At 30.4% G+C, this 25,290-nt stretch overlaps 1 protein-coding gene across 1 annotated transcript in view; it reads right to left on the bottom strand.

Annotated features, from left to right (window-relative positions):
• Nucleotides 1-25,290, bottom strand: part of LOC145243368 (Fanconi anemia group D2 protein-like) — a 212,310-nt gene that overhangs the window by 77,053 nt on the left and 109,967 nt on the right. The window contains exons 23-27 of the mRNA XM_080106191.1: nt 23,616-23,716; nt 17,295-17,410; nt 16,174-16,282; nt 7,711-7,840; nt 1,855-1,909 (exon numbers count right to left, since the gene is read on the bottom strand). Of these exons, the coding sequence (XP_079962317.1) occupies nt 1,855-1,909; nt 7,711-7,840; nt 16,174-16,282; nt 17,295-17,410; nt 23,616-23,716 (511 nt within the window). The remainder of the gene's footprint in view (nt 1-1,854; nt 1,910-7,710; nt 7,841-16,173; nt 16,283-17,294; nt 17,411-23,615; nt 23,717-25,290) is intronic.

Below are 25,290 nucleotides of genomic sequence, written 5' to 3'. Positions count from 1 at the left end.
ACAAAAAAAAGAAATTGTATTTCCAATCAATTTCATAGATTATATATTTAATCTTAACAATATTTCCATTTTGATTAATGATATTTTAGAGAATATGAGGAGTAGCTGAACCAACTTATTTAAAATATGTTAGGCCTATATCCTCACTTAGCAGTCCAAATTGTTGCTGTCGGGCAGAGATGCGATCGTATCTAGTCCTAAGAGGTTCACCTTTCATGGCTTTGCTTTCTCTTTAAGTTAGTTTACTGCTAATTACTTGAGGTGCCTCTACCAAGAGAATGCCGATGGGGCTGCTTGGGCATATTTTTTAGGTCATAGTGCACTAATCTTAGTGCACTGACTTTTCAGTTTAACACCTAAACTTGTGTCTCACCTTTTGGATAGGTAACTAAAATAAATCCTCCCATAGTCACTCATCAAAAAATGAATTTTATTGAATAAGAAACATCCTTTGTCTGCTTTGATCCTTCTGTCATATGCATTTAGATTGGTTGATCAATATTACTACTAATAATAATAATAATCAGCAGCAGCAGACCACAGAGTGAAAATCAAAGAGAATGAGAAGCAGAGTAAATACACAGAACTGGCCAGAGAGACTGAAGAGATTTGGAGAATGAAGAAAGTAAAAATAACACCACTAAGCGCCAGGAACGATACCAAAAAACTTTGAAAAAAAAACAATGGGTGAAATTGTAATCAGAGGGATTGCCGAGAAAATACAATGAATTTCAATAATGAAAACTGCAGAAATATTAAGGAAAACTGTTAAATGTGGAGACTAACACCACACATAAACTACACACAAACTGGATACAGATGCAAGACACACAAAAAAAGTAACATCACATGAAATTATGAAAACTGAAACTGTATAAATGAAAAAAAAAAAACGCGCCAACCTGTCACTATACCATAAACAGGCACCACACCAAATAATGAAGGTCAAAGAGAAAAGAAGCACTACCCAAGCATTCTGCTGGAGATGTGCAAAGAAAATTGGGACCTTGAGGAGGCTTATTATCACCCAAATTCCAGTGAAGACCAATGGTTGCTGGCAACGAGAAATCAATGGTAAGCGATTGTTGCGATAACGCAATATATTTTGCAAAGGTTACTAAAAGTGGTGGCGAGTACTAGAAATCTAGGAAAACCTGTTGTCACTCAGATTCCAGGGAATACCACAAGTTGTTCTAAAAGAACAATCTTTCATGAGGGCTTGTGTGAATACTCCTAGGTAGTTAATAATAATAATAATAATGATGATAATAATAATAATAATAATAATAATAATGGATTCTCCCTTTGATTTCAACGTATGAGGTTCACATAAGCAGTAAGTCATCTGAAATCCACACAAATGAATTGTTTATAGTGTAGAACCATCCATACCTTTTAGAATAACTGCTAATCTATTAATAATTTTCCACGTGTTCCTTTTGCATTTTTTCTCTATGTTCTTTCTTCCGTAGGGTTCTTCGACAGTTTTGTTTGTTTTGTTTCTTTCTAGCTAACACATTTATGGACATATTTAAATCTACACTTTATATCCTATGCCTATAACCATATTGTCACAGTCTTTTTAGAAGTATTAGATTGATGATTGAATGTGATGTCACTGAAGGGAAATGAGTCAAGAGGGCTAATAGTACTTGTCGTTCACTGTTCAACAGTTGAGCCAACTTATTTAACAGTTTAACAATTAAGGAACAATTCATATGTGTGGATTCTTCATTAAAATCCTATGCCACTTCAATTCAGTGAAAGATGAAAAGGTTATTTGTACCATCGATAGCATTAAGTTCTGATTTCCGTAAAAAAAAATATTTGTTAAAATTATGTAATAGTACTTACTAATTCTGACACGGACAAATCACAAGTCTCATCTGAATTTTTGTCACCTTTTTTTCTGTAAAATAAAATCAAAGAAAGTGATTTTAATAAATATTACAAAAGAAATTTGTTTGAAAAAAAGAAATAAAAACTAATGTAAATGGATAAAAGGGAAATTTCTTGCTAACTCCTCTCCACATATGAACAAGTTTTAACTGACAGGATTCTACATGACATCACTGCATTGTGTTATTTTTCGTAGCTAAAACTGTCACGTCACATCTTCCTCAATATTATCTTACAATACAGAACTTTTAAAATCCTGTGTATGTCACCTCAATTTTATATGGGTAATATATATATATATATATATATATATATATATATATATATATATATATTTATGTTGTGACTAGCGAAGAGTGCCCAGCCTTGCCCAGTCATGAAATATGCTTAAGTATATTTTAATTCATGCAAGTTTTGTATTTATTACAAAGTCAATTCTCTATTGAATATTACATTGTACCTAATATATAGTACAGATTTCAAAAGATTTAAAATAAAAAAAAATTGACTTGGGTGCCATCAGCTAGAATCGAAACCAAAACATTTAGCGCTCCAGCCACATTCCGTACCGTTTGAGCTATCACCCGATAAATAAGAAAGATTTAAAATTAAACCATTTCAAGCTATGAATGAATTTGCGCATGCACAAAAGTAATAGAAATAAGTCGGCAAGTTGAAATGAACATTTTTGCATTTCAACTTACAGACATAATTCTGTACATGTTATTCATCCATCCAAAGATTTTACTCATTATAAACCACTCTTGGTGTATGAACCCTATTTCTTGTTAATTTCAGTGTTATGTGACCAGTAGTTTAAGAGTTTATTGGTTAAATATTTATACACAGACACACACACATACATCTACTGTTGTATTTATATAGATAAGTAATTAAGTTCTATCTAAAATGATATTGAGCACCTTTGTCTTAATTTGATTCTGATCAGATTTGGAGAAGCTGATTTTTGTCTTATTTAATTGTTTTTAGCACTTTTGGAGTAAAAAGTACAATGATTGACTATAGTCAAGGGCAACCTAAAGGCTGTTTTTATTAGCTACTATACCAAGGTGTAGAGGAGGGAGCTACTCCTTTTCTAGGATTACTCCACTTACCCTTCATCCTCAATTTTATAATAATGAGTGTTTAGCAAGGGGGCATCACATACTATTTCCCAAACAATTAGCAAACACCCTAACCATTATACTAAATCGAACCAGTTAGAACTTTTATTTAATATTTTAATATTCATATTTTAGTATCAGTATTTTTTAATTGTATTTAACATCCATATCTCGCAGACATGGGGTTACAACTGGAATAACAATTGATACAACAACAGTTCAAATGTCACGTGTTGAGACTGTGTGCACATGCACATGCATGTGCAGACAGTGGGTACGGTAAAGTAACCGGCCGATGAGTACAGATCTGTCCAAACTGACGTCGCCAGAGGTGAATACGTCAAGTAGTTGACCTCACAGCTGCCGGTGTTAAACACCTGCAAGAAAACAGGTCAATATAAACATGTGAGACAACAGAAAAAAGAGAGTCAAAAAGCGATGGAAGTAGGGAAAGCGGTTAGAACAATTCCACACCATTTAACAACTGGCCCTTGGACAGACATGGTAATTGACATTCAATCTTTTTTTTTTTTTTTTTTTAATTACATTTTCACCCTAAACAAGGCACATTGCCACTTTGATGTAGGGACTACTATCAGGAACATAAGCTACAGGAGTACTATGTGGGGAGTTGGGCAGCAAGGGATCTCAACTGTGAAGGGGTGGGATTTTGCTGCTTGTTGGGTTTGTTGGGAGTATTTACGTCGAGGGAGTACAAGTGCTTGCAGTTCGTCAGAGCATTCACCATTAAAGTACTTGTAGAACAGGTAGAGAGATGCTACATTTCGTCGATGGGACAGAGGCTGAAGCTTAGATGACAGTTCAGGACCTATTAGGTTGGCGACTCTCTTTTGAACCTTGTCTAGGAGTGAGAGACTAGTAGCAGATGTACCAGCCCAAATATGACAACAATACTCTATACATGGGCGAATGGTGGCCTTATAGAGGTACAGGATACTTTCGGGCGTTAGTAGCTTTCTAGCATGGTAGAGAGAACCTACCTTTATTGCAGCAGTCCTGGCAATGCTTTCAATGTAATTTTTCTAACTCATGTTTCCTGTGAACGTTAGGCCGAGGAGTTTAAAAGATGTACTTTCAGATAAAGAGTCTTTGGCCATTGCTATTGGTGGTAGAGAAGGTTTCTTGTAGTTATTGAAGGAAACAAGTTTAGTCTTGGCAGCATTGAATGTGACCATCCATTTTTGTCCCCATTCCACTACAGATTGGAGGTCATCCTCTAGTGTTTCTGCCATTTCTTTAGATATGTGTTCATTTGTTTTCCTGTTGTGTCTGTTATAGAGTGTGGTGTCACTTATCCAGTTTCTTTCATGAATTAATATTGAAATGTATTCCTTGTTAAATGTAATATTCTCTTTTAGTTTTCACAGTGTTCAATAAAATTATAAACATCAGTTGAGGCGCCATTCTTTTCCTTGAAACCGGTCAGTAGTTACAATTTGCTTTGGTTGTTTTGTTTTACAGCATCTCAACCCTTTTCAGATTATTTGATGCTGAATCCAGTCATTTGAAAAAAAGTTTTTATGCTTCAAATATTTATTCATAATGCTTAGTTTGATTGTTTTGTTTTACGGCATCAACCCCTTCTGAGTTATTTAATGCTGAACTTAGTCATTTTTGGAAAAAAGATTTTATGCTACAAGTTCTTTATATCCTCCAATATTTATTCATGGTGTTTAGTTGGATTGCTTTGTAGAGGAAAATTGTTATTTATGTTTTGGCCTTTGCAGAACATGATTGAGTTTTACAAAGAGAAAGGACAAAAACAATAGCATCAATGTTTGGTGCATTTTATGCCAGGAAGCAAGTATCTTCAGACAGCCTGATCTAGTAGCACAAGTCATCTGAATAATAATAATAAAATAATAATAAAATCTGAACAATAATAATAATAATAAAAAAATAATAAAATCTGAACAATAATAATAATAATAAAAAAATAATAAAATCTGAAGAATAATAATAATAATAAAAAAATAATAAAATCTGAATAATAATAATATAATAAAATAATAATAAAATCTGAACAATAATAATAATAATAAAAAAATAATAAAATCTGAACAATAATAATAATAATAAAAAAATAATAAAATCTGAACAATAATAATAATAATAAAAAAATAATAAAATCTGAATAATAATAATATAATAAAATAATAATAAAATCTGAACAATAATAATAATAATAAAAAAATAATAAAATCTGAATAATAATAATATAATAAAATAATAATAAAATCTGAACAATAATAATAATAATAAAAAAATAATAAAATCTGAACAATAATAATAATAATAAAAAAATAATAAAATCTGAACAATAATAATAATAATAAAATAATAATAAAATCTGAATAATAATAATAATAATAAAATAATAATAAAATCTGAATAATAATAATATAATAAAAAAATAATAAAATCTGAACAATAATAATAATAATAAAATAATAATAAAATCTGAATAATAATAATATAATAAAATAATAATAATATAATAAAAAAATAATAAAATCTGAATAATAATAATAATAATAAAAAAATAATAAAATCTGAACAATAATAATAATAATAAAATAATAATAAAATCTGAACAATAATAATAATAATAAAATAATAATAAAATCTGAACAATAATAATAATAAAAAAATAATAAAATCTGAACAATAATAATAATAATAAAATAATAATAAAATCTGAATAATAATAATATAATAAAATAATAATAAAATCTGAATAATAATAATATAATAAAATAATAATAATATAATAAAATAATAATAAAATCTGAATAATAATAATCTGATAAAATCACTAACTTCTCTTTACATATGGATCACTTCAAACTGCAATAATTCTTTTCTACTCAAACATGCATGACATCATTATACTGTGTCATTTTTTTCATAGCTAAAATCATCATAACAAAGGCTCTCAGTTCTCTCTAGCTTTTCTCTACTTGTCTGATGCCTTTCAAGTGGAATGTAGCTGGAGGGAAGTCAAGTATCCAAACACGTCCCTACTTTCTCTTGCTCAGTCAGATTTTTTTTGCTATCTATCTGGTCAGGTTTCTTGAACGAACCAATGTGACTCTCTCTCTCTCTCTCTCTCTCTCTCTCTCTCTCTCTCTCTCCAGATTTCCCAGTCTTCCATCAGTTACCTCAGATCTTCAGGATCACAGTTAATGCCATGTTCAATTTACTGGATGTACATGGGTCTAGGTCATCCTATGCTCATATGCCCGTGCTGTGGAGTCCACAGCAATACATTTCTCACCAGCTCTTGCTAGCTCCTCTGGCAGTGACTGGCAAATCGTAGATGTCGCTCCCTAATCGTAGTAGATATGGCAGGTAGGTTGCCATAAAGTTGCTGCTTCATGGGATGCTCTTGCCAAGATATATTTAACACTGCTAAGCTCAAGCATAACGGTTGACAGCCTGTGGTTACCTTTCTCACACTCCAACTTCATTCTCATAGAATTACGAGCATCGCCCCCATACATCCACCTTACAAATGAATACTGATGAGTGTTATGTACTTCGCCAGGTTAATCGGGTTCATTCCGGTCCTCTGAGCTCTGTCAATCTTAACCAACCCGAGAATCTACATTTGTAAGGCTTCATAATATATTTCTGCCTGTCTGTCTCTCTGTCCATTCAACTTTTTCTCAGAAACTACAGAACTGATCTGATTGTAATTTTGTACAGACCTTTGTTATGATAAGGTGAAGTGAACTAAATATTATGGTATCTATTCAATGTCTAGTAATAGTATATAATTAGTATATTAATATTTGTTTTTACTAAGATTTGTTGCTTTGTATTGAACTTATTAATAATTCATAACTTTTGAGGCTATAATCACATTAAACAATCACTTGATTGTCTAATGTGATTATAGCCTATTTTTATGAAATTTCACACAAATGTATACTTTATGTATCTGGCAGTGTTCTTAATTGGAATATCTTTGATAAATATCAATAATCGAAAAAAATCTGATGACAGATGAACAGGCAATTTTGAGAAAAGTTAACACCTTATAAAACCTAACATCACAAGTACATCTGAGAAGTGTTATTACCACACAAGCAGAAGAGTCATATAAAATGTAGGTTCTTTGATATGACAGGGGCCTGTCCGAAATTAATGTTTCTGTTTAAAGCACAATTGAACCATGATATTTGATTTTTTTTTTCATTTTAAACTTAAATTGAAGCCATTATCACCACACAAGCAGAATGGCCAGGCATATAAAATAAACATTAGGTTCTTTGATATGACAAGGGCACACTCGAAATGAATATTTCTATTTAGAGTATAATTGAACCATGATACTTGACTTTTGTATTTTAAATTTTAATTCAAGCTATTATAAAAATTATTTTATAAAATCAACAGTGCATTCTCTACCGTGCAATGGAGATTACAATGTATTGTGAACTAAGTCACTGCAGAGAGGCATGTGAAGCTTCCTCCCGATGCACTGTGAGGAGTCCCCAACTGGAGCAAGCAAACAATTGATTTGATTGAAAAATGGGCGATGTCACAGATTTCGATGACAATAAAAATATGGGAGTGTGAAACATTCGTTGATCATCATTCAATCCCAGGCAATGTCAAGTCTCCTTGCTGGTAAGAAAATAAAAGAGGAACTAACTGCTACCTTTTTGCAGACTTTTTCCCACGCTTTGTTGTTGATGAAGATGTTGAGGCAGGATTATCAGTGCTAGGTGGTACTGTCACCGTTTCATCGACATCAAAACAAGCAACTGGTGGCACATAGCCAGAGGTAGCTGCAGAAAGAAAGGAAAGAAACCAGTAGAAAATGATCTTGTATAAGATCTGAACTAAAGAGAAAAAAAGAGGAAACTTTAATCACATTACAAATGATTTATTAAGAACAAAAGAACAGAACTAAAAAAATCTCACATAAAAAAATAAATAAGTGTTTATAAAAGACTATGTTAGATGTAGTTAAATAAATAAGTATTTATAAAAGAGTATGTTAGATGCAGTTAAATAAATAAGTATTTATAAAAGAGTATGTCAGATGCAGTTAAATATATAAGTATTTATAAAAGAGTATGTTAGATGCAGTTAAATATATAAGTATTTATAAAAGAGTATGTTAGATGTAGTTAAATATATAAGTATTTATAAAAGAGTATGTTAGATGCAGTTAAATAAATAAGTAGTTATAAAAGAGTATGTTAGATGTAGTTAAATAAATAAGTATTTATAAAAGAGTATTTATGAATTCCCATCCAAGCAATAAGTCCAAAGAAAGATTCAAAGTTAAACAAAAACAATCGAACACATTATTTCCCTTAAGCAATATTAAAGTTATTTCCTCTGAATTACACTGAACAACAATGAACAACAAAAGAAACGGCTCTCACTATGTATGTGAGAAATTCGAAATCGAGGATGATGTCTTTCTGGCTGGAGCTTGTAACTAGTCAGATGTCTTTCAGCCTAGCTCAATAGTTGTAAATGGTTTTTACACTGTACCATCAGAGTTGCTTCTGGTTGTAATTTTATAACTACATACTCAATCTTCTGAAAGGTGGGAAGTTAAGTTTATTATTCATCATCTAAGGTGCTCTCATTTGTAAAAGCATGTCAGGGGTCCCTCAGTCTATTTTTGAAAACTGAGTCTTTAGACACTGGAGACAAACAACCTTGTGTCACATCTTGCTCTTGTCTTTATTTTCCATACATCTCCAGTTGTGTCTTATTGATGACACTGCCATGCAACTAACATTAATTGCAATTTCTATGAACAGAGTCTTGGCTTTCTAAATAATAGTGTTATTATTTCAGCACAGTCCGTAAACTGCAGATAATTATTTTGAAAGCCAGTCTTAACATGATAAGGGGCAGGTAACTATTCTGTATTTTCACTTAATAATTTAATAAATAAATTAACAAATAGAAATGAGTACAAAACTTGGCAAACCAAAACAGGAAATCTTTAATATCAGGAACTGAATCTGACTAAACACTGTTCGCTCCTGAATTTGTGTAGGGTACTCTTCTGGGTTGCTGTCAAATTTATACGGATTATTAGGATAAATGGGAAGTTGCACATCAAAATGTTGCTTTAAATTACATTTAAATTTCTTAAATATCAGTACAGTCAAGGAAACAGAGAGCAAAGAGAGAATCCCAAAGGTAAACGGACCAAGGGAACAATCTATCAGGTGTGTGTAAAACATGTTATGATATAGTATAAGTGAAACATGGCCAGTGAGAGTTAAGGACATGTGTTGCATGGTGAGAAATGGTACGGCAATTATACAATGGATGTGTGAATTGAGTTTTAAAGACAAGTTTAGTTGTGATGAACTCAAAGGAAAATTAAATCTTTACAGTATAGGGAGATATGGGCAGAACAGAAGACTTTGGTGGTATGGCCACATTTATAGAATGGATGTGAGTTCTTGGGTTAGTAGATGTGAACCAGTTGAAGTAGCAGGGTCAGTTGGTAGTTGAAGGCCAGAGAAAGCATGGGAGAAAATGATAAAAATGGCTTTGAGAAAAAGAGGGATAAATAAAGACCTGGACAGAGATAGGTTAGTTTGGAAGTCAATTTCTAAAAGCTGTCTTAACACAGGCTAGCATGTAAAATGAATATTAAACCGAACATGGTATTGATCGATAATTTGACCCAAGGTCACATTGGCATCTTTTGGCAGTTTACGGTAAGTTGTCAGAAAAGCAACCAAAAAAACTGGTGTAATTAGCTAACCAGCAGACACTGTTTTCATTACTAAGAAAAACAAATCACTCATCTTATAGTATTCTTGAAAAAAATAAATAAATAAAAAATATTTTTTATCATAATTATTTCCATGAAAAAAATTAATTTGTTTTTGTCATTGCAAAAAAAAACTTATTTTATTGAAATTTTTCTTGCATAAGAAAACTTCAATATTTTACAGAAAAAAAAATATCCGATTTTCGTTCATAGCTGTTTCCATGTCTTCATCTTTAAAAAAAATCTTATTTCTTTGAAATATTTGTTGAAAAGATTTTTAATATTTCTTTCATGTAATTCATCTTATGGTAAATCTTAACTTCTATCTTCTGGTGTTAAAATTTTACTTTCAGTGTTTTAAATTTATCGTCTGGCAGTATTTGTGTCGGCTTTTTTCCTGCAACTTTTCAGGCTGCTTACTGTAAACTGCCGGAAGATGCCAATGCAAGTATGATATATAAATTAGATCAACCAGATTTGCTCCAGTGAAAAACACCTGAAGCTTTTTAGGTTCCATAAATCAGCTGACTTGACCAAAAATTATCAGAAGGAACTATTACAACACAATATACTCTTCTCTGAGATACAAGACCTCACTATTTCGATTTTACACATTGCTGACCACAAAATTTTGACTTGTAGATATCTAACTTGTCAGATTTTCAAAGTTTGAGCCAAATAGCATTAAGCTCACAAATCCAACTTTGCTTTTGACTAGCCAATTTTTATTTATTAGTATTGTCCCATGTTATTTTATTTTTATTTTTTTCTCTTTTTCACCCCAAACAAAGCATATTGTTAGTGTGAAAGGAGATAGATTTATAAAGGGACAACCTGGGTAGGTAGTTGTGGAGCAAGATGTTTGTTTACATTACATTTAAATTTCTGCATGTTGGTATGGCTTGAAAAAAAAAATGTAGTGACAGAATTCTAAAGGCAAGTCATATGAGAAAAGAAACTAATAAAATAGAAAATAAATACACTATTATCAATATAATAAATAAAATAAATACACTATTATCAATATAATACTGTACAAAGATAAAATTTATTTTTTAAAATTACTTGCTCCAGCCCAGACAACTGCTAATATGAAACATTTGGTGCTTGTGTACATTGGTGAACTTTTAAACTAACACATTTCAGGTGAAAATATTACATACTTACATGTCATGGCGAAATTAGTATAACATCCAAAAATTATGAAAAATGATTCAGTAGAACATGTGATAAATGTATTTTTAACAAAAAATCATCCACAATTATATTCTTTAAAAATGTGTTTAAAAATGGCAAACCCACAATTTAAGTTAAGGATTATCTCTTTTGTTTGTCAAACTGAATTGGTCACACAACTCTTTCATATTTCAACATATAATAAAACTTTATAATTCGATAAATTCTATTCTTACTTTAAATTATTTTTCTAATGGATCATTTATCATAATTTTTCGAATTTTGTAATAATGTTTTCACCTGAAATGCGGTGGTTTAAAAAGGCACCAATCTATATAAGCACCAAACATTTTTACATAATCAACTAAAATAAAAATCAGCAAGGGAGATAACTCATTTTAACTCTTATTATATCCTTTAATTAATCAACCTTCATTGTAAAGAAATGAAAATTAAAATATCACTGAGCTACACCCGATAGAGCTAGCAATTAAATAGGTCCTTACTTATTTAACATACTAATTCAAAAAAGTTTATTTAACTTTAGTTAGCATACATTTTTAGAAATATATATTTAACCTACTTTTTACATATTTTTTAGAAATATTTAATTTAACACATTCTTTTATGAAATGTGTTTTTATATAATTAAATTTAACATACTCTTTTAGAAATTATTATTTAACTACATTTAACATGTACTCACAAAAATGCTTATTGATTTATTTAAATTCAACATGTAACATAAATATTCAGCAATTTAACTACATTTAACATGTATTCACATAAATGCTTATCAATTTAACTACATTTAACATGTACTCACATAAATGCTTATCAATTTAACTACATTTAACATGTACTCACATAAACGCTTATAAATTAAACTACATTTAAAATGTATTCACATAAATGCTTATCAATTTAACTACATTTAACATGTATTCACATAAATGCTTATCAATTAAATTACATTTAACATGTATTCACATAAATGCTTATCAATTTAACTACATTTAACATGTATTCACATAAATGCTTATCAATTTAACTACATTTAACATGTACTCACATAAATGCTTATCAATTAAACTACATTTAACATGTATTCATATAAATGCTTATCAATTAAACTACATTTAACATGTATTCACATAAATGCTTATCAATTTAACTACATTTAACATGTATTCACATAAATGCCTATCAATTAAACTACATTTAACATGTATTCACATAAATGCTTATCAATTTAACTACATTTAAAATGTATTCACATAAATGCTTATCAATTTAACTACATTTAAAATGTATTCACATAAATGCTTATCAATTAAACTACATTTAACATGTATTCATATAAATGCTTATCAATTTAACATTCAACATGTATTCACATAAATGCTTATCAATTTAACTACATTCAACATGTACTCATATAAATGCCTATCAATTAAACTACATTTAACATGTATTCATATAAATGCTTATCAATTAAACTACATTTAAAATGTATTCACATAAATGCTTATCAATTAAACTACATTTAACATGTATTCATATAAATGCTTATCAATTTAACATTCAACATGTATTCACATAAATGCTTATCAATTTAACTACATTCAACATGTACTCATATAAATGCCTATCAATTAAACTACATTTAACATGTATTCATATAAATGCTTATCAATTAAACTACATTTAACATGTATTCACATAAATGCTTATCAATTTAACTACATTTAACATGTATTCACATAAATGCTTATCAATTTAACTACATTTAACATGTATTCACATAAATGCTTATCAATTTAACTACATTTAACATGTATTCACATAAATGCTTATCAATTTAACAACATTCAACATGTACTCACATAAATGCTTATCAATTTAACTACATTTAACATGTATTCACATAAATGCTTATCAATTTAACTACATTTAACATGTATTCACATAAATGCCTATCAATTAAACTACATTTAACATGTATTCACATAAATGCTTATCAATTTAACTACATTTAACATGTATTCACATAAATGCTTATCAATTTAACTACATTTAACATGTATTCACATAAATGCCTATCAATTTAACTACATTTAACATGTATTCACATAAATGCTTATCAATTTAACTACATTTAACATGTATTCACATAAATGCCTATCAATTAAACTACATTTAACATGTATTCACATAAATGCTTATCAATTTAACTACATTTAACATGTATTCACATAAATGGTTATCAATTTAACTACATTTAACATGTATTCACATAAATGCCTATCAATTTAACTACATTTAACATGTATTCACATAAATGCTTATCAATTAAACTACATTTAACATGTATTCATATAAATGCTTATCAATTAAACTACATTTTACATGTATTCACATAAATGCTTATCAATTAAACTACATTTAACATGTATTCACATAAATGCCTATCAATTTAACTACATTTAACATGTATTCACATAAATGCTTATCAATTTAACTACATTTAACATGTATTCACATAAATGCCTATCAATTAAACTACATTTAACATGTATTCACATAAATGCTTATCAATTTAACTACATTTAACATGTATTCACATAAATGCTTATCAATTTAACTACATTTAACATGTATTCACATAAATGCCTATCAATTTAACTACATTTAACATGTATTCACATAAATGCTTATCAATTTAACTACATTTAACATGTACTCATATAAATGCCTATCAATTTAACTACATTTAACATGTATTCATATAAATGCTTATCAATTTAACTACATTTAACATGTATTCATATAAATGCTTATCAATTTAACTACATTTAAAATGTATTCACATAAATGCTTATCAATTAAACTACATTCAACATGTATTCACACAAATGCTTATCAATTAAACTACATTTAACATGTATTCACATAAATTCTTATCAATTAAACTACATTTAAAATGTATTCACATAAATGCTTATCAATTAAACTACATTCAACATGTATTCACATAAATTCTTATCAATTAAACTACATTTAACATGTATTCACATAAATGCTTATCAATTTAACTACATTCAACATGTACTCACATAAATGCTTATCAATTAAACTACATTTAACATGTATTCATATAAATGCTTATCAATTTAACTACATTTAAAATGTATTCACATAAATGCTTATCAATTTAACTACATTTAAAATGTATTCACATAAATGCTTATCAATTTAACTACATTTAACATGTATTCACATAAATGCTTATCAATTAAACTACATTCAACATGTATTCACACAAATGCTTATCAATTAAACTACATTTAACATGTATTCACATAAATGCTTATCAATTTAACAACATTCAACATGTACTCACATAAATGCTTATCAATTTAACTACATTTAACATGTATTCACATAAATGCTTATCCATTTAACTACATTTAACATGTATTCACATAAATGCTTATCAATTTAACTACATTTAACATGTATTCACATAAATGCTTATCAATTTAACTACATTTAACATGTATTCACATAAAAGCTACATTTAACATACTCTTTTATAAATGCTCCACTATTCAAATCCTTTTAGAAATCATCATTTATTGAAGTAAATTTGAGGAATACTTGTTTAACTAAATCTAGCATACACCTTTAGAAATGCTTATTTAACTATATTTAACATACTCTTTGAAAAATGTTTATTTTTTAACTACATTTAACATATTTTTTCAGAAATGTTTATTTAGTTAAGTATATTTAATATGCACTTTCAGGAATATTTTTTAACTACATTTACATACTTTGTTACAAATGTTTATTTATTGAACTACATCCAACTCACTCTTTAGAAATGTTTTATTTAACATACTTATTTATGATGGCTAGAGGATCGGACACGTAAATGATTTTATTTTTTTGAATTTATTTAAAGTTTCTAATTTTCAGCTTATAACAAAACCTTTATCAGGATCTTTTTTTTTTTAAAACAATACATATTTTTTCTTTTTTTTTTTTTCTTACGCGCCATGTAGTTTGGCACAGTTTGTCGAAGATAGATGTTGTGTATCGTCCAGTTCAGTGGGTAAGCGCTCAATCATGAACACGTGTATAAATTGATAGAAATCCACTTTTTAGAACACAAAGAAAATGAAATTAGAAACTTTAAATAAATGATTGTTTATTCAAAAAATAGGAATATCACACGTGCCCTTCATAAAAGAGTATGTTAAATGTAACATAAAAGAGTATATTAGATGTAATTCAATAGATAAACATTTATAACAAACTTTTAAAGAAATGTTTATCTATTAACATACTCTTTTAGAAATCTTTATTTTTTTTATTTTAACTCACATTTACCCCTAACAAGGCATATGACCACTTGGACGTAAGGGGCTACTATTTGGGATCATGTCTAGGAAAGATTAAAAAGATGTTGGTTTACATTACATTTAAACTTCTGCATATCAGCACAGCCAGGGAAGCAGGTATCAGGAAGGGAATTCCAAAGTCTAGCTGTTCGAGAGAAGAAACTATTAGAATAGAAAGCTTTCTGGCATTTAGGGACCTCAACAGTGAAGGGGTGAGATTTTGTTGCTAAGTGAGTTTGTCGGGGAGGGGGGTATGTACGTCGAGGGGGCACAAGTACTTAACAACATTTAACAATTTTTTATGATTTTTTTTTTTTTTTTTTTTTTACATAGGAGTCACCACTTATCAAGGCCCAGAGGCCACTCGAGGATAAGGGTTAATAAGTGTATAGTAGTCAATGGGATAATATTGTAGTAATTGTTACTAGTGGAAATTTGGTAAATTGGATTACTTAAAAGGACGGTTCATCAAGAACTTGTTCACGTTGGACTTGAAGATGACCAAATTGTAGTCGGCTGGAAAGCAGGCAAATGGAAGAGAGTTCCACAGGTGTGCAGTCGTAAGAAAGAAGCTTTGTTCATGGAATCCACGTTTAGGTTTAGACACAGATAAAGAGTGGGGAAAATTATTAATTAAATTAAATTATTTATTTAATTACATCTAACAGAATGTTTTAGAAATGCTTATATAACTACATTTAACATACTCTTTCGGGGATGCTTATTTGATTGCATCTAATGAACGATCACTACATGACTATAAAATAGAAAAAAATAATCTTACCTGCTAAGCATTTCTCCAAGGTGGTTTGCACCTCTGTAATTTGCTGTAATCTCATTACCACTTTCAAGAGAATCTCAGGTTCCGTCTGTGAACTGAACATGTTGATGAGCTGGAGATTAAAAAATTTAGATAGAAATGATCATTTTTCAAAATAAACCTTTATTTTTTTCTGTAATGATCCAATAAATAAATACCTCTGGCTTAAAGGATATCGTGTGTACGGTTGTTTAAATCTATATAAATTATAAATTGGTTTGGTTATTTTGTTTTATTTGTTTTACAGCATATCAACCCTTTTCAGGTTATTTAATGCCGAATCTGGTCATTTTGGAGAAAAATTTTATGCTTTTAGTTGTTTATATCTTCAAATATTTATTTATGGTGTTTGGTTTGATCGTTTTGGAAAAAAAAAATTGTTTTTTTCTTAAAGGGAGCGAAAGAACAATAGCATCTATGTTTGGTACATTTAAGTCAGGAAGCCGATATCTTCAGGCAGCCTAATCTGGTAGCACCAGATAAATTAAAAATTACGAAATAAATTAGATATTACACTGTTAAACCTTGCTGAGAAATATATGTACAATAAAGAATCTATCAGACATGTGTATGTAGTGTAGTGGTGTATGGAAGTGAAACCTGGACAATGAGGGTTGAGGATATGCGTTGCATGGAGAAAAATGAGAATGATACACATGCCTTAAAGATAAGCTTAAATCCGATGACCCTGGAGAAACATTAAATCTGAACAGTATAGGGAGATGTATGCAGAAAAGGAGACTTTGTTGTTTTGGTCACATTAAATGAATGGAAGAAAATGCATGGATTAGTAGATGTAGAACAAGGGAAAAGCTTGGGTCATGAAAGGAAAGTTTTTGTTTTTTTTCTGTTGTGATAGAAAGATGAGTTCTTGCTGTGAATGCCACACAAGAAAGAAGCAGTGATCGAGCACATTCCATGGTTTATTTCAACCAAAATATTTCTGGAATCATTCTATTGTTGTACAAACTTCTAAATCCTCCATACGTTTTGATGTTTGGAAATAAAAACGCACATAATTAATTTGTACAAATTCCGTTGTTGATTTATTTAACGTGTACCAATTCCTTTATGGTAGTACTTACTTCTCTGAACCAGTTAAGCGTGTAAAACAAGACGGTACACACAACATCTTTCTCAGTCCGTGACAAAGAATCAAACTTGTCTAAGACATGCGACTTCATAATGCAGACGGGACAACCTAAAGAAAACAAAGAAAGAATATACCAAATCCATAATCAACATGAAACATTTTTTAAGACTGAAAAAGAAAAAAAAAATTAAGTAGAAAGGAAAAGCTAAAAATAAACATACTATGATTCTTGCCGATTTACAGCAAAAATTAAGAATCGAAAATAAATATTTTATTCATCTTAAGAAAAAGAAAAACACATTGTTGTTTCTAAATTCAAAATAATATGTTTTATGGTATGTTTCCACAAAGATCTGTGGCATATGGAATAGAGTACTTGGTAAAATTCAGTTGTAAGTTACTGAAGGTTGAAGGTTCAATAGGCAACACTCAAAATATAATTGTGAGTTATTTAGGACTTCTACCCAGTTATGACAGAATGAGAGGAAGCTAACTCCCTCTCCCAGTAGATTAAATAAAGGGTTTCGTTTGAAATTCTGCGCAGATTTCTGAATTCAACAAGATACACCTGAAAAAGGTTGGAGGTTATATCGATCAAAACATTGTGAAAACAATACTCCAAATAAGAAAAGATGTTCTAAAAATCCAAAGAGTATGAACCAAATTATAAGAATTTACCAAATTTCCATTACTAATGATTACTATGATATTGTCCCATTGACCTCTATACACTCATTAAGTCTTATCCTCGAGTGGCCTCTGGACCTTGATAAGTGCTGACTCCCTTGTATAAAAAAAAAAAAAAAAGTGTTTTATAATGTTAAACAAAATATTAATAAACTCGACAACTCTTACATTAGACAAACATGTTGAACCTAAGTTGAAAGTTGACAAATTCTAAACGAAGTTGCGTATGGAAAACTTTTGCATCAGATCTGCGAGCATGACAAAAACTGAATCATATATATCAAAATTTTGTAACTTTAAAAACATCAGTTTTCATGATGCCAAATTGCATCCTGTAAATATTATGGTGTTCAACTTCTGAGGAATTTTTTCTTGACTATGTCCTGGTGTGACATCCACCCTGACCGGTTTCAACTGGCTTTCTTTTGTTTTGCTCATCTGCTGGATTTTGCCCATCTTAAATTTTAATTAATCCCTTACCTTGGTTGCATGATGAAGGAGAGCCAGAGCACCCCTGATCTGAATAATTACTTGCTTACAAGATAAATACATCCTAAAAATGAACCTGTGCTTGTCACTTGATAACATTCATAGTGTTGAGGGAAATGCCGTCCTCATTTTCCTAATGATTATGTTGTTCTTTTAACGTTTTCAGGGATTAAGTATACAAATAGAAACAAGCAATCATTATTTAACACATAATATACGTGTGTATATATTTTTTTAATGTAATGTGAACAAACATCTCGCTATATAATTCTACTTAAGATATGCCTGTAAATATGACTTCTAATTCACAGTAGTTTTTTTATGATTCATTAGCAATGTGCCTTGTTTGGGATGAGTGAAATATTTTTTTTTTAAAATAATAATAATAAATATGTTTTATTTATTTGCGGACTATTATCCTCATCTTTATAGTTGTTGTTTCCTGATGTTTGGGCCAACTATTCCTCTGGCCTTCGTCAGGTGGTTAAGCACAACGAGATGGGAAAGCCTCATCTCTTGACTGTATCTTCAATAATTACTGCCTTCCATAGTTGTTGTCTCTCACCACGTTTTGCCCAACTAATCCTCTGGCCATCTTTGGGTAAGATTGAAATCGCTATCTTCAAATAATGCTCACCTGAAACTGTAGACATTCAACGTTTCTATCCACTGTGCCACAGGGCGTGAAGGCGCAGTGGATAGAAACTTTGAATCTCTACTGTTCCAGGTGAGCATTGTCTGGAGGTACCAGTTTCAATTCTATCCAAAGCCGGCCAGAGGATTAGTTGGGCAAAACGTGGTGAGATGACAACAACTATGGAAGGCAGTAATTACTGAAGATAATGTCAAGAGATTCAAGATTCAACATTCCTATCCCGTTGTGGTTAATCACCTGACGCCGGCCAGAGGAATAGTTGGCCAAAACGTTGTGAAACAACAACTATGAAGAAGAGGAAAACAGTCTGCAAATAAATAAAATATATAAAATTATTCATCTCAAAGAATTCCAATAATTAAATAATATATATATATATATACACAGCCATGGTCAAAATTATGGAGCATCAATAAAAAAAACCTAGATAATAGTTTAAATCTACACATTTAAAGGTTAAAAATTGTACAGTGAACAGTTGAAAGCAAATGTAAAATATTTAACAGTAAATTGTAGTATTTATTTGCTTTAAAGCCTCTTTCAAGAGTTTTAGCTGAGTTTCATATTAAATTCATTCCAATCTTATCTTATTATAAATTTTCCTAATGTATGTGTGTGTGTGTGTGTGTGTGTGACACGGTTTATCTCAGCCTACAGGCAACCCACCCAGGCAAGTAAGGTACCGAAATGAAGCTTATGGCCCAACAGATGTTTTAGTGATATTTATATCCATGTTTGGTGTATGGAAATGCAAAAAAAATGAAAAAAATGAAAAACAAATAACAATTTACTAAACGTTTTATTTATTGGATATTTTCCGGTATTCACTGGAAGTTATTCTCTCCTTTAGTAAGTTCGATTTACTGTGTGTGTGAGAGAGAGAGAGAGAGAGAGAGATGCAGTTTATCTCAACCTACCGACAACCCACCCAGGCAAGTAAGGTACCAAAATGAAGCTTATGACCCAGCAGATGTTTTAGTGATATTTATATCCATGTTTGGTGTATGGAAATGCAAAAAAATGCAAAAACATAATGATTTACGAAACAACATTTTATTTACTGGATATTTTTCCGGTACAAGGACTCAAGTTTGTCCAGCTGAGCAAACTTGTGTTCTTGTATTTAAAATGATTCATTGTCATACTAAAAGTTGTTTCTTATTTTTCAGGTAATATTTGATTCCTGCCAGTGCTATAATAGCATATTTCATTGAAATTGCTCCAAAGAAGCAGCTTTCAGAGATTAAAAGGGAATAAATTGTTGCTTTATCTGGTGAAGGATATCCTCAGATAGAAATTGCCAGAAAGATGGAATGTTCAAGGAAAGGAGTTCAAACATCAATTAAAAGGTACAAGGAAAGAAAGTCTTTCAAAAACAGAAAAGTACAAGGCTGTAAAAGTCTACAACTGCCAGAGAAAACAGATTTTTAAAAAGAGCATCCCTTGCAGATATGAAGAAAAGTTTTTCAGGGCTTGCTGCTGAACTTAGGGAGGATGCAAACAAAAATCATATCAGCTCGAACAGTGAGAAGGTTATTACAAGCAGGACTAAAAGGATGCAAAGCAAGGAAGAAGTCATACTTGTTTAAGGCCAACAAGAAAAAAAACGACTGGAATTTGCAAAAAAATATGAAAATTGGACACTAAAATTGTTTGGTCTGACAAAAGTAATTTTGAGGTAAGTTAACATCTTCTATTTCCTAAACTTTGAGAAGAACAATTAAAATTTTTATGTGAATACACATCCATAACATCTATTCAAAAATTTTAGTAAATTCTCATTTTTTTCATCAGATTTTTGGCACCCCTTGTTTGTCATAGGGAAGGAGAGGAATTTCATCCTGATTGTGTGGTTCCAACTGTCAAATTTGGAGGAGGAAGCAGAATGGTTTGGGGTTGCATAGCTTCTTCAGACACTGGACTGTTGTACACATGTGAGAGTAGAATGAACACAATTTATACTAAAATGCTGGACCAGGTTTACCAAACCTCTTTGACTAAAATATTTAATAATAACATTCCAAGTGATGTAATCTTCCAACAAGACATAGCCTCATGCCATACGTCAAAAGTTTCAATGGGTTGGTTTGAGAAAAAAGGGATTACAGTGATGAAGTGGCCTCCTTAATGCCAAGACCTAAATTCCATTGAAACTTTGTGATCCAATCTAGGGAAAAGAGTGAGAATGCACAAATGTTCATAAAAAAGAATTAGGATCCAAACTTCATGAAGAGTGGCAGAAAATAGGTCCTACCACCTGCAACAATTTAGCCAATAATATGCAAAAACGAATAAAAGCTGTTATAAAGGCATAAGGAGGACATGCCAAATATTGATTGTTGTTAAAACAGATATAATAATGTTTGCTCCACTATTCTTAACCTTGAATCATGATTTTGATTTTTCATTGGTGCTACATAATTTTGACCATTTATTATTTTTTTTTATACCTATAGACACTAGTGTTTCATTCTTATGCAATCATCAGTGTAAGATGATAATTCCTGTTGGTAGGGAGATGCGAACCTAGCTATGAAACCACCTATGTACGCATGTATGTGTATATATATATATATATATATATATATATATATATATATATATATAAGTGAAATTGTCTGTGTGTTTATGTGTGTGTGTGTGTGTGTGTTTTTCAGTCTACAGACTCGAAATTTGATATACAGGTTACTGAGATTTGGGAAAATCTTTGTAACCTGTTTTCGGCCAGAAATTTGGCTGTTAAGGGGTCAAAGTTCAACGATTTGACCTTTGAGAACTCTACCAAACACCTCCGCCAATTCTGGGTCTAAACACTTGAAATTTTAGATATAAGTTCCTTGGACATGGATCTAACTTCTTAATTTGATTTGAGCCCAAAACAATAAATGTTAAGGGGTCATAATAGGGGTCAAAGTTTTTTTAAATTTGATCAGCGGTCTCTACCAAATTACTCAGACAATTTCTGGTCTAAACATTTGAAATTTTACATAAAGGGTATTCAGAGATAGGGCAAGCTTTTTAATCAGTTTGGGTGGAAAATTTGAGCTACCAATATATAAATGTATGTATGTATGTTTGCATGTCTGCCTAAAACTTTCGACAGAGGTGACAAATTTTCACAAGATCAGTATCGTTTTGAAGCTCGACTCTTCAGGTGACAAATACCAAAAAAATTGGCTAAAAACATTAATTTCTTCACCCTCAACTGGACACTTTCTACAGGAGGGGTCACTTTTTTCACCAATATTTTCAAAAGTCATCCCCTCTTTTCGATTGTCTAGTCTTAATTTAAACCTACGTCACTTCCGGTTTGGCGGTGGTCGTAACAGCAAAGACGTCACGTTTTTTTCCTGTTCTTTTCCTCTTTTGCAGTACGGGTTCGAACCTGCCTTCCTACTACTACTTTTTTATTTTTTTTTGGTCAACACACGCCTCCAAATACCCAGGCAACGCCGGGCACCAATGCTAGTATATATATATATATATATATATATATATATATATATATATGTTTGTGTGTGTGTACGTGTATGTGTAATACTGACTGTAAATTTTAAGAGACAAATTACAACAAAGTTATTTCCAGTGAAGGTTGCCATTTATTTTTGTTGATATCTGATAGATGATTGCCTAACTAAAAAACAAAAAAGAAATACACATATGGTAAACTTTATAAATTGTAGGATTTATAGTTAAATTCTGTGAAGCAAGTAAAAATATAGAATTTTTAGAAAAAAAATTGATTGTTTGAAACAAGGAATACAATAAATGTAAAGTTCTTTTCCTTATCCATGGATTTTCAATGCATAGCTGATATCTTCAGAGGAAATGTATTTAGCAATGTAATCATTATGAATAACCATAAATATTGCTATTTAGCAAAAATATATTCAAAATTAGAGTTAAAAAATTATTTTTTTTAAAAAAACATAGATAAAGACATAAATTGTTTAAGGTGATCCAACGTGATAACTGGATTAATTAAGAAAAGGATATGTGTGTGCGTCTCTCTCTTTCTCTCTCTCTCTCTCTCTCTCTATATATATATATATATATATATATAAATATATATATATATATATATATATATATATGAGCTGAAACTATTGTTTGCTCTAATGAACAAGAAAATAATTTTTTGATTAATATAATGAGTTTCCTGTATTAAAAGCAGTTAAAATATTAAAAACTATATATATATATTTTTTTTTTTTTTTACACAGTGATCACCACTTATCAAGGCCCGGAAGCCACTCAGGGATAAGGGTTATTGCAAGTACAAAAATTAAATTAAAATGATCATCAACAAATTCAACTATTAAAATACATAAACAAAAAACTATATTTGAGTATCTACATCTATCTTTTAAAGATTCTTAAAAGTTGAAATAAAATTATTGATTGAATAGATACCAAAAGAGACAAAATAATTAAACACACGTATAGTAGAAATTAGTTTTTGCATCACTTTCAAATACATACCTAATAATGCCATGATACCCTCTAGAGTTGCATCGTTTTGTACTTCACAAAGAGCAAGCAGACGAAAAGTTGGAACAAGACACAATAGGGAAACAATGCCACTGTAAATATTTAAAAAAAATATATATACATACAACTCAATATAATAAAATTAAGTAAGGCAGATATGTTTGTTCATATATCAACATTTCATTCAAAATAGTTTTTCAAATTCAAAATAGTTTTTCAAATTCAAAATAGTTTTTAATGGTGAATGCTCTGACAAACTCTAAGCCCTTGTACCCCCTTGACGTAAATTCCCCCAACAAACCCAACAAGCAGCAAAATCCCACCCCTACACAGTAGAGATCCTTAGATGTAAGAAAGACTTTTGCTCTAATAGTTTCTTCCCCAGAAAAGCTAGACTTTGGAATTCCCTTCCGGGTTCCTGCTTCCCCAACTGTACTGACATGCAGAAGTTCAAGTGTAATGTGAACAGACATCTTGCTGCTCAACTCCCTACATAGTATTCCTGCAACTTATGTCTCTGATAGTAGCCCCCTACATCAAAGTGGCACTATGCCTTGTTTGAGGTGAAAATGTAATTAAAAAAAAAAGTCATTTATGTTTCTTACTTTTCTTGTCAATATTGTTAAGAAAACTAGAATTTAAACACTTCAAATAATACTTTGTCTAAGAATATTTTGCAGATAGATGCCTTCTTCATTAGGAGTAGCAAAATTAAATTAAAATGATCATCAACAAATTCAACTATTAAAATACATAAACAAAAAAAATGCTCCACTTAATGCATTAAAAACTGTTATTTCTCAGGTACATAATCTTACAGGACTAATACTTATTCCTGATTCTTGTAGCATTAACTAGAATGAATAGCCTGCCCTGGAGATAGTCATAACTATATTTGAGGTATAAAATATAGAATTTGAACAGAATCCAATACAGAAGAGATGTTGCGAGTTTGTCTCTGCTTTATCATTATTTTCATGGAAAGTGCTCGACTGAGCTTCAATCTATGACTCCCCCCTCACCAAACTTTCACAAGAAATACTCATCTAGCTGAAAACACTATCAATAATTTCTCCCACTCTTTATCTGTGCCTAAACCTGAACGTAGATTCCATGGACAAAGCTTCTTTCTTAGAACTGCACGCCTGTGGAATCATCTTCCGTTTTCCTGCTTTCCAGCTGACTACAATATGGTTGTCTTCAAGTCCAACGTAAACAAGTTCTTGATGAGCCGTTCCACTTAAGTTAACAAATTTACTAAATTTCCATTATTAACGATTACTATATTGTCCAATTGACTACTGTACACTATTAACCCTTATCCTCAAGTGGTCTCTGGGCCTTGATAAGTGGTTATGCCTATGTAAAAAAACAAAAGAAAAAACAGTACAAGGAAAAACTGATTAAATTGCAATAAAGATTAAAGAATACTTATTACATAATTCAAGGAAAAACAGAAAAATAAACCAAATCTAAAAGTTTGCTTGAAGAGTACTAGTTTAATGATTGAACAAGGTTAGAAAGTTTTTATGAAAACTATTTGATTCAATCAATTGTATGCAGTCTTTTTTTATTCCAACAATTTTTACGCACTTCAAAGTCTCATAATTATTTAAACCTGCATCACACATAACAGGTATTACACATAACTCAATACTGCTAGTTT

Source organism: Euprymna scolopes, chromosome 22, assembly GCF_053919585.1.
Source record: "Euprymna scolopes isolate OS-2025 chromosome 22, ASM5391958v1, whole genome shotgun sequence".
Taxonomy (NCBI): Eukaryota; Metazoa; Mollusca; class Cephalopoda; order Sepiida; family Sepiolidae; genus Euprymna; species Euprymna scolopes.
This window is presented reverse-complemented; position numbering and strand designations above follow the sequence as displayed.